A 14,727-nucleotide genomic window follows, 5' to 3' on the forward strand; every position below is an offset into this window, starting at 1 on the left:
TACTTGGTATGTTCCCCCGAATACCTTCCAACTATGCAACTAAGGAGGGCGACCTCCTTCTCCGAATACAGGTTCTAAACGTTGAAACAAGCCACTCAAAGACGTAGAGTTATGAAGAGAGTTGTATTGTTAAAATGTTCTTTCCAAACATTTTTCATGTCTTGTCTCATTTCCTGTTCTCACATCCCATGTCGGGTAGCTGAGAGACATACAATCTCATTGATGAGATTCAGAAGCAGAGGGTGCACGCAGTTTCATGATTGCCTGTGAGCCTGGCAACTGAGATTTGGTTGAGATGCCTAGGTTGCCTGTCTGGTGCTAAACACACATCCTGATGCTCCCCTCTGGGCCAAAGCTCTATGCAAATTAAACCAGTCTCCAAGGTCATTTTGCTGGGGGTCGTGTTGCTGTGCGCATCTGATGTTTGCCTCCTTTCTTATTTGAAAATTTGCATTCCCCTTGTGAGGAACAGCATATGACTCCTCCCCCAGAGACAGGGATTTAGGGCCGAGGGTCTCACTTGCAACCTCAAAAGTGCTCCAGAATGGATGAATACCAAGAAAACAAAACCAAGAAAAGGACGGCAAGAAGTTATTTGAGACCTGGGACAAGCCACATCTGAAACCCACTGCCTTTAAACTGTTTATTGCATGAAGCAATATGCATGTATGTGTATGTATATATTTATTTTTGCTCACGTTATCTCGTGTTAGTTTTTTTTCTCTTATTCTTTTTTTGGCGGGGCGGGATATGTGCAAAAGAAAAAAAAAATCCTAACCGATTCCCTTATTCAAATACTTATATTTCTCCCCTCAAATTCAAACAGTCTGTAATGTCTTTATCCAGTGAGTTGCAGTTATGTAGGCATGGAGGTTTTATCTTGAATTTATGCAAAGGTTTTCTCCTGAGCCCTAAGTGAAGTCACAGTGGTTGGCACAGACAACATCTATTTTTAAACTATAGAAATTCTCGCTTTGCCCTGAGCTTGGGAAAGGGTCTCCTCTACCCACATTGATCATTTCTGCCATTGATGCATAAGTAATCTGAGAGAGGAAGGTGAGGTTAGAGGGGGTAAAAGGATTTTCAAAAAGAAGGAAAAACCAGTCCAAATGGTAAAGCTGTTGTTTCAACAATTTTGGTCCAAAATGCTTTCAGAACTGTTTTCTTCTTTAGCCAGTGTGTCCTTTGCACTGCCAGAAGAATATTCTGAGACAGAGATCTGCACTTTGAAAGTCTATCACAAAGAGGGGGATAAAGAGTAACTACAGTGGAGAAACCTAATAAATACGACCTCAGCCAGGTGATCAAGGTCAACATCAATAGTGAGAAGCCATGTTGATTGTGGGTACCCTTGAGATGCTGTGGTGAGAATAGCATTGAACCTCCATGGTCCTCCTCCTCAAACCCATATCCCTAGTCTGATCATGCAGAAAAAAATCCCAGGATAGGGGCAACCCAGAATATATCTGACCCAAAGGCGTCAAGGTCTTTATCAAAAATAAGGATAGTGTGAGCAAATTACAGCCAAGAGGTGCCTAAGGAGGCCTGACAACTAAATGTAATAAGGTATCTGGATAAGATCCTTGAATAGGAGAATGGCATTAGGTAAAAACTAGGGAAATCTGAATGAAGCATAGACTTTAGTTACTAGAATGAAGTAGGGATATTTAGTTAATAGCAACGTATTAGTGTTGGTTCAATTAGTGGCAAATGTACTGTACTGATGTAATATGTTAATAATAGAAGAAACTATGTTTGTGGGAAGGATGTTTATAGGGGAGCTCACTGTACTATCTGCTCAGTTTTTCTGTACATCTAAGACTGTTCTAAAAAATAAAGTGTGTTAAAATAAACTGTATTCAAAAATTCATCACTGGATTTCTGTTGCTGCAGGAGGGTTTCCTAAAATTCAGAGCTCAAAAGGGTCCTTGAAATGATTAGAGTGATCCTTCTGGACATCTTAAGTAACCGTGAGCCACACTGTTAAATATGCCTTCATTGATTATTTTTCAATCCTTCTGATTCAGTAACAAAGCAAAATTCTTGGTTTGGCCCCAGAAACACTTCTCTAACTTTTGCTGGTCTCCCTTTTTAACAAAGAAGGAGAAAGCCTCAGGCTCAGAACTCTGTTTTCATTATTTTTACTGTTCTTCTAGCTGGTGATGTCTATGAATAGAAAACAATCCTACTTTCTCCTTTATGATAGTGGCATTTTTTTCCTAACATTTATTTATTTAAAATTTTTTTTAAATGTTTTTATTTATTTTTGAGGCAGAGAGAGATAGAGCATGAGCAGGGGAGGGGCAGAGAGAGAGGGAGACACAAAATCCGAAGCAGGCTCCAGGCTCCGAGCCGTCAGCACAGAGCCTGACGTGGGGTTCGAACCCACGAACCGTGAGATCGTGACCTGAGCTGAAGTCGGACGCTTAACCGACTGAGCCACCCAGGCACCCCCTTTTACACTTATTTAAATAAAAAAGTGAGCCCATTCAATTTTTTGTAATTGCTTAACTAAGACTACATATTGTCTTCAGCTATAGCAAGAGTCAGGAAAGCAGCATTTAAATTACTGAAGTTAAGAGCCAGTGTATTTAGGTCTATACCCTTCAGCATGGCACTCAAAGCCCTCTCCCGCCTGGGGATGCCTGTCCAGTGTCTTGTCACCAGATGCTTCACCCTGCAAACCCCAAACACCTAGGTCAGAGGTGCTGATGCGCAGACACTGGGGACTTAGAAGAAACAGAGAGGCCCATGGATAGCAAGTTTAAATCCAATGTCCTGTCAGAGCTCTCTTTTCATGTGTGGCTTGATTTCCCCTGGGATCCATGACCTTGCTGCCTGGCAATCCATTTTCTCATAGTATTGGTCAACTGTGGCATTCTTGAAGCAACCAATTGCTTCAGGTCTCTGTGAGCCGAATAGCCATGGTGGAGCCCAAACTTGCAACGTGGAAGCACTGCAAGGTGGAAACAAATGGGATCCTCATCCCAGCCCCTACATCCCTAGGGCTGACTGAGTATTGAGTTCAAAGCCCAGCTCCACCACATAGAATCCGGGGGATCGTGGGTGAGGTATGTAATCTCCTCGGGCCTCCCCTTCCTTGTCTGAGGATAACGAGAATTCCCACCTCACGAGACTATTGTGAGGCTAAGTTCATGTAAGTGCAGCATTTAGCACAATGCCAGCACCAGATGCATGTTCTGTAAACGTATGCTGGTCATCTCTGCTGGCCTAGAGTTTCCCTCACTACAAAGTGTGGATCATGACAGTGCCTACCTCACGAGACTGTTGTCGGGGACAAACAAGTTCATGTATGTTGGCTCTAGCACCGCGGCTTGGTTCCTAGAAAATAATAATGTCCAACGATTTTTTATCTGCATTCAGTTATTAGTATAATTATCATTGTGGATTAGCACTTCTAAGAATTAGAGCAGCTCTCCAATTTTTTGTGAGAGCAGTTCACAGATACTAGCAATCAGTCGAGGCAGATTCCTAATTTCAAAACCTCGGGTATACCAAAATTCAGTCCATGTGCTTCACTGGGACTGACGTATGGATGAACTTGCAGACGAGTCCAGCAGTGTGTGGGCTGGTACCTTTCCTAACAAAAGGAGTGGTTTGTGAGTAAAAGAAGTAGGGGCTCCATCTGGCCAGCTGGGTTTACATAATCAGGCTTGAATGCGAGCCGGCTGCCTCAGGAAGTTCTATGAGGTAAGAAATTCTTGTCCAACAGAAGTTCTCTTTCTACAAAAAGGCAACATAATGAGAAGGGCAAACGACTGCAGGTTGCCCCCCAATGTGCCGGACTGTGAGAGAACTTCACACACAGTGGCTGTGAGTCCATAAAGCAAATGATATGTCCCCAGTGTCGTCAAGGGCCATCTAGGGGGAAGATTTTATCCCACCCTCTCCTCCCCAGAGAGTCTTCAGGGATATGTGTTTCTGTTTCAGGAGCTCTGGGGACAGTCTCGGACTTGCAGTGAACTTACCATATGTGCTCGAATCAGTCACTTCTAACTGGGCCTCAGTTTCTCCATCTGTCAAAAGAGAATATTGGACACATGGCATCTAACATACTTTCCAGCTTTGATAATCAATTATTCTTTGCTTGCAATAACGGGGAAGATGTGGCAGTTCATTTCTTGAAATACAACTCAAACCTTTAAAGAAACCAGGAGCTGTTGCCCACCACGATCCACAGTTGGGCTGTGAAGGCTGGTGAGCCCTTGCATGGATGATTTTGTGTGTTTTTCTGGATGATTTTGTGTGTGTAACCAAGTGTATCCAGGGCTAGCTATTATTCCTGCCTGCCCGGCTTTCTTGTCCCTCTCTTCTAGAATAAAGCCCATTTTTTCCCTTTGGAACCTGCCCCTCCCACATCAGTGAGGCTGTCAATCACAGCCTCCCAACTCCCTTGAATAAGGTAATTGGATGCATGATCCAAAAAGGACCAGTGAGTCCCTTTAGGGGGCTGATATGGATGCTTGGAGGGAAAGGGTCCCTCTTCTTAAATCCTAGCATACTCAAAGCTGTTGGGAATTATCTTTACCACCAAGTGAAAAGAACCCAGCAGTGACTGATGTCAACCCCACAGAAAGTACAGAGGAAACAAGGGGGAGAAGCAGAAGGGAGGGAGGGAGAGGAAGAAGTGGGAGGAGAGAAAAGGTGGGAAGGAGGAAAAGAGGGAGGGAGGGGAGCCTGGGTGGCTCAGTCAGTGAAGCATCTGACTTCCTCTCAGGTCATGGTCTCACAACTCATGAGTCTGAGTGCCACATTGGGCTCTGCGCTGTCAGCTCAGAGCCTGGATCCTGCTTCAGATTCCGTGTCTCCCTCCCTCTCTGCCCCTCCCCCGCTCATGCTCTGTCTCTGTCTCTCTCTCTCTCAAAAATAAATAAACATTAATTTGTTTTTTTTTTTTTTTTAAGAGGGGAGGGATAGAAGAGAGAGAGAAGCAGGGGGAGATTGAGAGAAAGAGAAAGACAAAGGGACGGGAAAGCGGGAAGCAAGGAAGAAGGGAGACCCCTTCAATGACTTAATTCCTTAATTTGAACCTCTGGAACCAGCTATGTGTAAAGGGAAATTTATGCCTTGACGACTCCAGTAAAGGGAGTATACACCTTCCCTTTGTCTTTCCTTTTTCTTCAAGTTGTTAGGTTCCTCAAGTGAAGATCCATGACCCGAAAAAGATTAGAAACCACCACAAAGGAGCATTTATTAGAGATGGAATGAACTCACTTCAGAAAGAAACAAAGTTTATTTGATGAATATAAATAAGGCGATCAGCACAAAGTACTTCTCATACACATGATAACAAATTTATGAACTGTACATACCTTGTATGTTGTTCTACTAGACACGAGGTTACGACGACTGGCTAATACATGCCCACTGGTAGTTTCTGAGGGTTCCTTAGTTTTATTTATTGTTTTCATATCGAAGTCCATAATCACATGGTCAATATTCACAACCCACATGCCACTCACTTGAAGAAAAATTACAAGAAGCACTATCAAACGAGGGTCTCTGGGAATTAGATACACTGACCCCTGGCAGCATTCAAACGCCACTCTACACAAAAACATCTCAGATAGAGCTTATGACAACACGTTGGAGGTCGCATCAGAAACACTGTTTAAAAAGTAAATGGAAACCCACTTTCAAATGAAAGTTGACACGCTGTTAACGTGCATACTGGATACACAAAAATCATTAAATACAAAATTGAGACTGTACATCAAAATCAAATGGGGTATAAGGTACAAGCCTGCTTTTGCACAAAGAGAGAAGACCAACTTCTCCTAAATGTCAGCCTCAACTTTTTTTTTCAACTTCGTTATGATTAGAGGGGTGCCTGCTAACGTTTGCGCAAAGGAAATATCTTCCCGACATCACAGTGTTTGTTGTAAACCCAGAGACTATTTTTAAGATGTGAAAAGGAAATTTTTTTGGTAACCCTCCCCCCAACATCGGAGAATAGTACATGAGATGGGAAAAGACGCTATGTTCGACGGGATTGAATTTTTAGGGGACCAAAGAAGATGCCCCCTAATGGTAAGGTTGATAATACTCTAATCCAACAAAAGTGGGGCAAAAAAATGATCCCCCAAAACAACAGCTGTGACAAAATTGGCACATACTTAGAAATCGCTAACTATACACGGTTGGTTGCTTTTTCTGCTTTGAGGACCCTAATTTCCCTTGTGGATCTCCTCCTTCCTACTTCAAGTATTCAGTTGCAGAGTTCAGGTGAGGATCCCGCTGTAGGAGGCAGTGGGGGCCGCCTACCTGAGGACATCCAAATTGTTCACGGGGACGCACTTGCGGCCTGGGTTTGCAGTGCGACCTGATGTCGAAATGTGCTGTATGTGCTTGCAAAGAACTCTGCTCATTTCTCCAATGGAAACCTAAGTCCCTTTGATAGTTAAAGGACAAACTTTTTAAACGTGAATGTATTTGGATTGTTTATGCAACACAAAAGCTTTACGTAGTTCGCTATACTTACTGACGACAAGAACAAAGCCAGAAGCGAGAAACCTGCTTGAATATGTTACTCCTAATGCACCAAGGATGAACAGTGCAAGTCAGACACAGATTCATGTTCCCCGACAAGTAAGGTGTCTGTCTTTTAAATACCTCTATGGCTCACGGGAGAGGTCCAGAGTTAATTGCACCAACACTTGGAAAAGTAATAATAACGACTGAATGCAATGCAAGACTTCAGGAACACCTGTGTAGAACCCTTTCCACAGCAGCAAAGAAAGACAACTGTATTTATTAAGGCCACTCATGCTTAACTTCACTGTTTATCCTTTTAAGAATGCAGATTTTCATTTCCCACTTGCATACATGTGGAAGGGTTTCTTCCATTGACGAGAAAGTGGATCGATACGAGAGTTGCACATATTTGCCAGACTGGTCATGAGTTTTATGAAGTTATAACAACTTTAGTTATTTTTTAATCTTCAGAGGAAGCAGTAGGAGTTAAATTCTCCTTAGTACCATGTCACTGTATGTAAAAGACCTTAAAATTTGGTCTCTTTCCCTGGCATGTGCTTTAAATAATGACGCTGTACCCACAGACATGTTGTGTAGAGCTATATACAGATACACAGCTTTTGTGATTATTCCTCATTCATCAATGCTTTCATGTTGGATGCTGAAAATGCTTTGGAATCCACGTTGGAGACATTTTTTAAAAAATGAGAAATGACCCTTCAAGCTTACACTGTTTGCACAGCATTTGGATCTTGAAATGTGAATGAGTCCCAGCTTCTTCATGGAGACCTGCATGTACGGGAATGGGAAGAGTCTGAGGCTTGGGCTCATCCCAGCCATGGAGATGTGTGGAACACACGGAATAGAAATATGTAGGTGCCTCAGGCTTTTGCCACTCTCCGGTACAAAACCGGGGCAGATAAAATTACGAAAGATCAATTTCGATGTGCCATGCATTGTCAAAGACACACACCATGTTCTCGTAAGGCGATTTCTTGGCAAGTATTAGTGGTTTAAAAAATTGATTTCATTTCCAACCTGGCCCAGAGGTAACTACTGGTTACACCATCAAAACGCGGTTCTTCAAACAGCGGATTAAAGAAATAGAGGAGGGTAAAGGCTCGCCGTTTTTGGTGTTTTGCTTTCTTTGTCAAACGCTCCATGCATCTTGGTATACAAACACTGCCAACACCACTCACGCACAGAATTTACACCTTTCGATAATCTAACGCATTAGGAATGACCACTTAAGCTGAACCAGCAGAAATACTGGAGGTGAAGCTACTTGTCCAACAGAAGCGGACTCCACAGTTAAAATCCCATGGAGCTCAAATGTATCCAACGATGTTTAAGTAACATAAATAAAATTTATCAAATAATGACCTTCAGAAGAGATGATCACGTTTTAAATGCCCAAATCCTGACAAAAAGGAGGGTCTGTCATTTTTCTCCTCCTCCTCTTTCTTCCTGTCCAACATATCTGAATCCATGAGGAATGACATGAGATGATGAAGGAAATATCAAGTCGAACAGAACTGTGCGCCATAATGGAAATGAAAGCTCCTCTTCCAGTCCTGATGAGCGTTCCAGGTGGTGATGGCCAGTGACGTGAGCCACGCTGCAGTAGATCATCAGAATGTTGCTGCAGAGCTGCGTTTCCCCTTTAGTCTGCTCTTCTGCTAGCTGCAACAAGAAAGCACACAATTTAGCAGGGGAAGCAACTGCCATTGACTCAGGAGAGAATCCTGGCCGGCGTCCCCATACTCACCCCTGCACTGACCCTCCACCGCTCTCTTTGGTTGCGGTTGGTTGGGATGAGGAAGAGGGCGATGAGGAGGAAGCACAGAGGAAGGGCAAAGTGAACATGAAGTTAAATTATGTCCTGGAAACATATCTGAGAGGAGGCCTCTTTCAAAATATGTCACATCCAGGTATAGATGTCTCTTGATAGGCAAAAAGAAACTGAAATTGAAAGGAAATATATCAAAATGTTCCAGGGATGATTTCTATGTCATCAGACCATGTGTTCATTTTTTTCTCCCCACACTTTTCTATAATGAGTATGGTTCTTAAACTATTTTTAGCTCGACTTTACAGAGACAAGAGAGTTAAAGATGGTCAAGACACCAGAAAACTTAACATTCGCTTACAAACCGTTTAAGAGCAATGATTTAAACACATACTGGCACTGGCAATCCCACTCCTGGGTATGAATGCAGAAGAATGGAAAACAGGGACTCAAACAAATACCTGGATCCAAATGCTCATCGCAGCATTGTTCACAACAAACAGGGAGAAACAACTCTCAAGTGTCTATCAGCAAATGGATGGATAAGCAAATGTGGTGCTTACAGTGGAACAGTAGTACACAGCCCTAAAAAGAAATGAAGTTCTGATTCATGCCACGATATGAATGACATTGGGAGACACCATGGCAGTGAAATAAGTGAATAAGCCAGACACCAAAGGACAAATACTGCATGATTCCACTTATGTGAAATATCTGGAATAGACAAATTCATAGAAGCATAAAATAGACTAGAGGCTTGCCAGGGGCTGGAGGGAAGGGGAGGGGGGAGTTACTGCTTTGTGGGTACAATTAAGCAATCGTTTGGGATAGTGAGAAAATTCTAGAAAGGGACAGTAGTGGTTGTACAACTCCGTGTATGTACTAAATGCCTCTGAATTACATTTAACTTATACATTTACGTTGGTTAAAATGGTACATTTTAGTGTATATTTTACCAAAATAAAAACATACTTTAAAAAGGACATTGATATCTCATTAAAGAGAGAACAAAACAAAGCTGGCCTTCATCCCAGCATGCAATGGCGTGTGTGTGTGTGTGTGTGTGTGTGTGTGTGTGTGTGTGTGAGTGTGAGTGTGTACTCGACCCCAAGCATAGATGTAACGGTCATCTGTCTGCATACTTCATGCCCTGGGGAACAGATATGCAGAAGCACCCCAAATGTTCTCACTGCCCCAGTAAGAGGCCCTGGTGTGGAATACAAGTGTAGCCTGGGAAAGTCAGCAAAATGGGTGGGAAGAGAGGACCAGCCCATATGACCCTTCAAATGCTGATTTTCTTCCCTGCTGATGCTCATTATCATTCACATATGGCCTGCGAATGCTTCGGGAGTTTCCGGGCACTTGGTAATAGTGCAGCTATCTGGGGAATATGGTGGGGAGGGGAAAGATCAAACGCACACACGCATACACATACTCACACATGTGTGAGCCGCTTTTTATATACAGCCTGAGCTGTCTGATTTGGTGGCTGATGCACAGAATTTCTCAAGCCACACTGACTAATGAGCGCGCCAAAGATCCCAGTGTCTGCACAGGTAGGCAGTTATTTCCAGCCATCGTTAAACAGTGCAAATGAAATATGTGGCTTGGATGAACTCTGCTAATTCATACTCTGAGGAGTTTGGTGTAACCCTTCTGGTTAAGAAACTTGAATCGGGGCAAAAAAATGACTTTTGCAGAGCCAGAAAGCTAGGGAGTTCCTAGAGGAGATCATATTACTCATTCTGGCACATAAAATCTCTGCAAACTTTGTATGAAAATTGTAAGTCAGAGCACGCTTTCTGCTCCGTGAGCTGTGCATTGCTCTAATTCTTTTGTGCATTAAGCATTTCTTAATCATCCTTTTAAAGGGCTGACCAATATATTAAAAGGCCACATGATTAAAAGGTAAAGAGAAACCCAAAGTAGTACTAAAATGCACTGGTCATATTTTACAGATGGGGAAACGAGTGAAAAATAATTACAGTGAATGTCTGATGTCCTTGATGTTTTTCCAAGATAAAGTAGCAAAGAACAATCATTTATTCAGTTGAGAGAAAGATTTCCAGCTGGGTAGCAGGTCACTAGGCAGATACAGTGCCTCACAACGGCACTGCACGAGATGTGTGTGCTAGATGAGGTGTGCTCTGAGGAAGAGAGAACACTCCGAAAGGGCTGCTGCTCCTTCAACCAGACAATCCATTCACGGGAAGGCCTAAAAGGCTTTGAGAGAAAGACTCAGATGACATTGCCAGCAGTTAGAAATGCAGATGATCCCTTGCTGGGGGGCAAATAAGCCTCTGCTTTAAAAAAATAAAAAGGAATCTTAGCTTTCAGCAATGAGGCAATCCGGGCAACCACCCACCGTGGGATAATCTCTGGCTAGTCCTGCCTTACCTGGATGGTCACAGCAGGCCCACTCTGTCCCCACGCCTCTTCTCCCAAAGCACCCAACTCAGTGTTCTCGTGTGCCCCCCGCAGCGCTATTTCCATAACGACATCTATTCCATCTTGTGTTTCCTGTGTACAACCTGAATTTACAATCCCATTGCCCTCAGGATGGAGAAGAGACTCTGGCCACGCTGGCCTCTCTCTCTCCAGCCCCACGCTTCACGTCCCACCTGTGCTGGGCTTGATTCTGCAATACGAAGCCTTCTTTTCTCCTCGTCTCACACACTTGTCTGACCCGCGTTTACATCAGCCCTTGACCTGACCAGTGCCTACTTACTCTTTGGTCTCAGTTTAGATGTCACTTCCTCCCTAGAAGACTTGCCTGACCCTCCTGAATGTGGGATACATACAGCGAGGAGTCTCACACATACTTCACTCTCCCCTTTTGGTGATTTGTCTGACTTTTACTATCCATATTGGTAGCCACTACCCACATGTGGCTATTCACTTGAAATATGGCTGGTCCAAATTGAGATGTGCTATAAGTGAAAATACACAGCAGATTTTGAAGCTTTAGTATGGATTTATTTTTTATATTGATTTTGAATGAATATAAATTAATATATTGAATTTTAGATTTAGTATGAATTTAGTTTTCTTATTTTATCGTTTCTTTTTCCTCTGAATTTTTACGTTTTTCTTTAAATTCCAGCTAGTTCACACACCATGCACTTAGTTACTATGAATTTAGTTTTTTAATATTGATTTTGTGTTAAAATAATATTTTGGACATATGGGATCAAGTTAAATATAGTATTACAGTTAATTTCAGTTTCAGTTGGTTTCTTCTTATTTTTAATGTGGCTACGAGAAAACTGAAAACCATTGGCTGGTATTATATTTCTATCTGAATAATACTGGTCTAGGCTATAAGATCTACAAGGGCAGGGGCCAGGCCAGTCTTGCTCACCTAGCATCCCCTGAGCCTTGCACAGTTCATGGAACAAACTGATTCACTCCTTCATGCCACAGGTATTAGGGAGCATTCAGAGTAGGCAGAACCCACCCCCTCCCCAGCAACATTTCCTGCTCTGATCCTGGAGACCGAGACTGTGAACATCTCTCACCACGATTATGCTACCTTACAGATGTAAGGAAGGTCGCTAATCCGCTGACTTTAAGTTAATCAAGAGGGTTGACCTGAGCAGACCTAATTTAATCACAGGAACTTTGACTAGCACAGACTCTTCTCTCGTTAGTAGCAGGAGAGAAAGGGAAATCTGAAACACGAGAGGGATTTGCTGTGCTGAGATGGAGGGAATCATGGGGCAAGGACCCGAGAGCGTCCTGCACAGTCCACGTGCAGCCCCGAGCTGACAGCCAGCGAGAAAACTGGGCCCTTAGTCCTACAACCACAAGGAACTGAATTCTGCTAACAACTTGAATGAGCCCGGAGGTGGGTGCTTCCCCAGAGCCTCCAGGTTAAAGTCCAGCCTGGTCAACACCTTGACTTTGGCCTTAGGAGACCCTAAGACAAGGACCCAGGGGTGTGTGACTTGGCTTCTGACCTATAGAAACTGTGACTTAATAAATGAATGTTGTTTTAGTCACTAAGTTTGTGTTAATTTGTTATGCAGTGATAGCAAACTAATACAGCTCCTCTGTATCAGGCAGTGTGCTTGGTGCCGGGGGTACAGTGGTAAAAAAGACAGGGGCACCTGGGTGGCTCAGTCAGTTAAGCATCTGACTTCATCTCAGGTTATGATCTGGTGGTTCGTGAGTTCAAGCCTCACATCGGGCTCTGTGGTGACAGCTCAGAGCCTGGACCTGTTTTAGATTGTGTGTCTCCCTCTCTCTCTCTCTGCCCCTTCCCTGCTAGTGCTTTATGGCTCACTCACTCTCTCTCTCTCTCAAAAAAAAAAAAACAAAAAACAAAAAACACATTAAACAGGACAGACAAAATCTGTACCCTCATGAAACCTGTATTTTTAGGAGCAAGACAGACAAACAGATACACAAATAAGAGAATGAGGATTTTAAAAAATTTGTGCCTCAAAGGAAATGAACAGGGGTCTGTGACAGGCATGTTTAAGATTTGCCTATATGACAATCAGAACATATATACATATTTTTAATACGGAGAGATGTTCACAAATTTCGTGTTCAGACCACAATTCTGTATGTGCAGCTCAACCACATTCTTGCTGCAACACACGCATAAACATAAACACCTGCAAATGCATATACCAGAATATCATTAATAGTTATTTCTGGGTGGTGTTTAAAAATTTTCTTCCTTGGAATTTTCGTTGTTCTTGGACTTTTTAAACCAAAGAATGTGTAACTGGTGAATAGAAGGCTGTTCCCATTGCGAAAAGTCTCTGCTGGGTTCTTGGGGAAGGAACCACCCCTGCGGTTGGTGTGCAGGGGGTAAGGGGTGGCTGTGGGGGTGGGGCGAGCGGGCTGATCACCGCAGTAAGATTCTGCCCCAGGACAAGCGCCCCCGGGGGAGCAGGCTATAAACGTGTGGTGTCTCACAAATATTCCTTCAGACTGTTTTTCTTTGGAATAAAGACACCTGCCCGATTATGACTTTCTTCTCCTGCCCTTTCAGTAGTGATTTGCAGAAACTGGCTGGGAGAAAGGGGTCTTTGGTAAACACGGAGGGGTTAAAGGGGAAACTGTTTAATAACAGTAGTAAAACGCAGGCTATTTTTGACATCTGGGTTAATGTCCATTACGCTCCATGTGCTTTCCAAATGTGTGCTGTGCCCCCAGGTACAAAAACAGACACCCATTCACGTCGGCTTTGGATGCCCCTGACATTGCACATGGTGCCCACAGAACAGCAAGCCCCTGATAGACTAATTAACAACTGCCTAAGAGAAGAGCTGCTCCTTCTGGAGGGGAGGCAGGCATCCTGCAGCATAACTTCACTAAGTGATTCTGCTCACAGGAAAACCCAATAGAGTCGTTTCTGCTAAAAAAAAAAAAAAAGAGAGAGAGAGAGAGAGAAATCTATAACTACATCTGTGTTATTACTTAACATCTTTTAAAACTGGGCGGAATGGGTTTCCCGTTTTCCTCACGAAGATTTATTTATTATTGTTGTGATCAAAGTGGCAACAAATTATGTTAAATCATTTAATTTTCTTGATAGGAGCAACCACCTTGAAGCCATAATTCAAAAATATGAGTGGAGAGCAACATTTTACCTTGTGAGTGGCCTCCTACAGCTCCACAGGGCAATAAAATGTAACACTTGAGAGCCCAAAGGGCTGTGGATGGGGGGTGGGGTGGGCCCAGCAAACCCGAGGCTCAGAATTGCAAACTGCTGTTAGGGAGGTGGAGCTTTCTGGCCAGGGCACCTAGAGAACTCGGGATTTGGATTTCGACTTCGGTTTCTGTGCACTGGGTGCAACTTACCCACACTTTTAAATCAAGGAAATCAGATGAATGGCAGCATACACTGCTGTCTCCTTAGGATTTATTTCTGTAGTTATTATTGTAGTCATTTATTCATAGCTAATGTTCGGTGCTCACCATCCGCCACGGTGCTCCGTGCTATTGCAGAAATTATCTCAAACAAGCTGGAGAGCACCATGGTTCTAATCGGGTTGATCAGCCCCTGACACAGATGAGGAGACTGAGGCTTCCAGGGACTGAATGCTTTAGGTTAAATTCCTACCTTTCTGGGGACTGATCTGAACCCACATCTTCTGGCTTCTAGAGCCCATTCTCTTTACTATGATGGCAGAATTTTCTAAATCTTGATCTTTTGTGTTCCACCTTCCCAATTTTTGTAATCTCTTCATAAACACCTGTCACAATTAATTAATATTTTTCTTTAGAAGTATTTTTTAAAAACTTAAATTTTCTTTTTAAGAAAGATTTATTTTTACGTAAGTGCTTGTTTGCATAACTCTAAAAATTAGGGCCTATGCTCAAAGAAAAAAAGATTTAATGCCATAATGGAGCCAGTATTTGTCTAACACACATTATAATAATTGCATAGCTATTAAAATAAAAGTGTCCACGGAACACTAAAGCTA

The 14,727-nt window shown here is 43.0% G+C and overlaps 1 protein-coding gene across 16 annotated transcripts in view; it reads right to left on the reverse strand.

The window, feature by feature from the left end:
- Window positions 1-5,235: 5,235 nt before the first annotated feature.
- The window catches only part of ERC2 (ELKS/RAB6-interacting/CAST family member 2), a 926,312-nt gene continuing 916,820 nt past the window's right edge, over window positions 5,236-14,727 (reverse strand). For 11 of the 16 annotated variants that reach the window (XM_053898033.1, XM_019470031.2, XM_053898030.1 and 8 more), the window contains one exon: window positions 5,236-8,178. In XM_053898033.1, the coding sequence (XP_053754008.1) occupies window positions 7,936-8,178 (243 nt within the window). In that variant the 3' untranslated portion in view covers window positions 5,236-7,935. The remainder of the gene's footprint in view (window positions 8,179-14,727) is intronic. The other 5 variants (XR_008420534.1, XR_008420536.1, XR_008420537.1 and 2 more) reach the window with 3 other exon arrangements.

Source organism: Panthera pardus, unplaced genomic scaffold, assembly GCF_024362965.1.
Source record: "Panthera pardus isolate Hobbes unplaced genomic scaffold, ASM2436296v1 HiC_scaffold_8, whole genome shotgun sequence".
Lineage (NCBI taxonomy): Eukaryota > Metazoa > Chordata > Mammalia > Carnivora > Felidae > Panthera > Panthera pardus.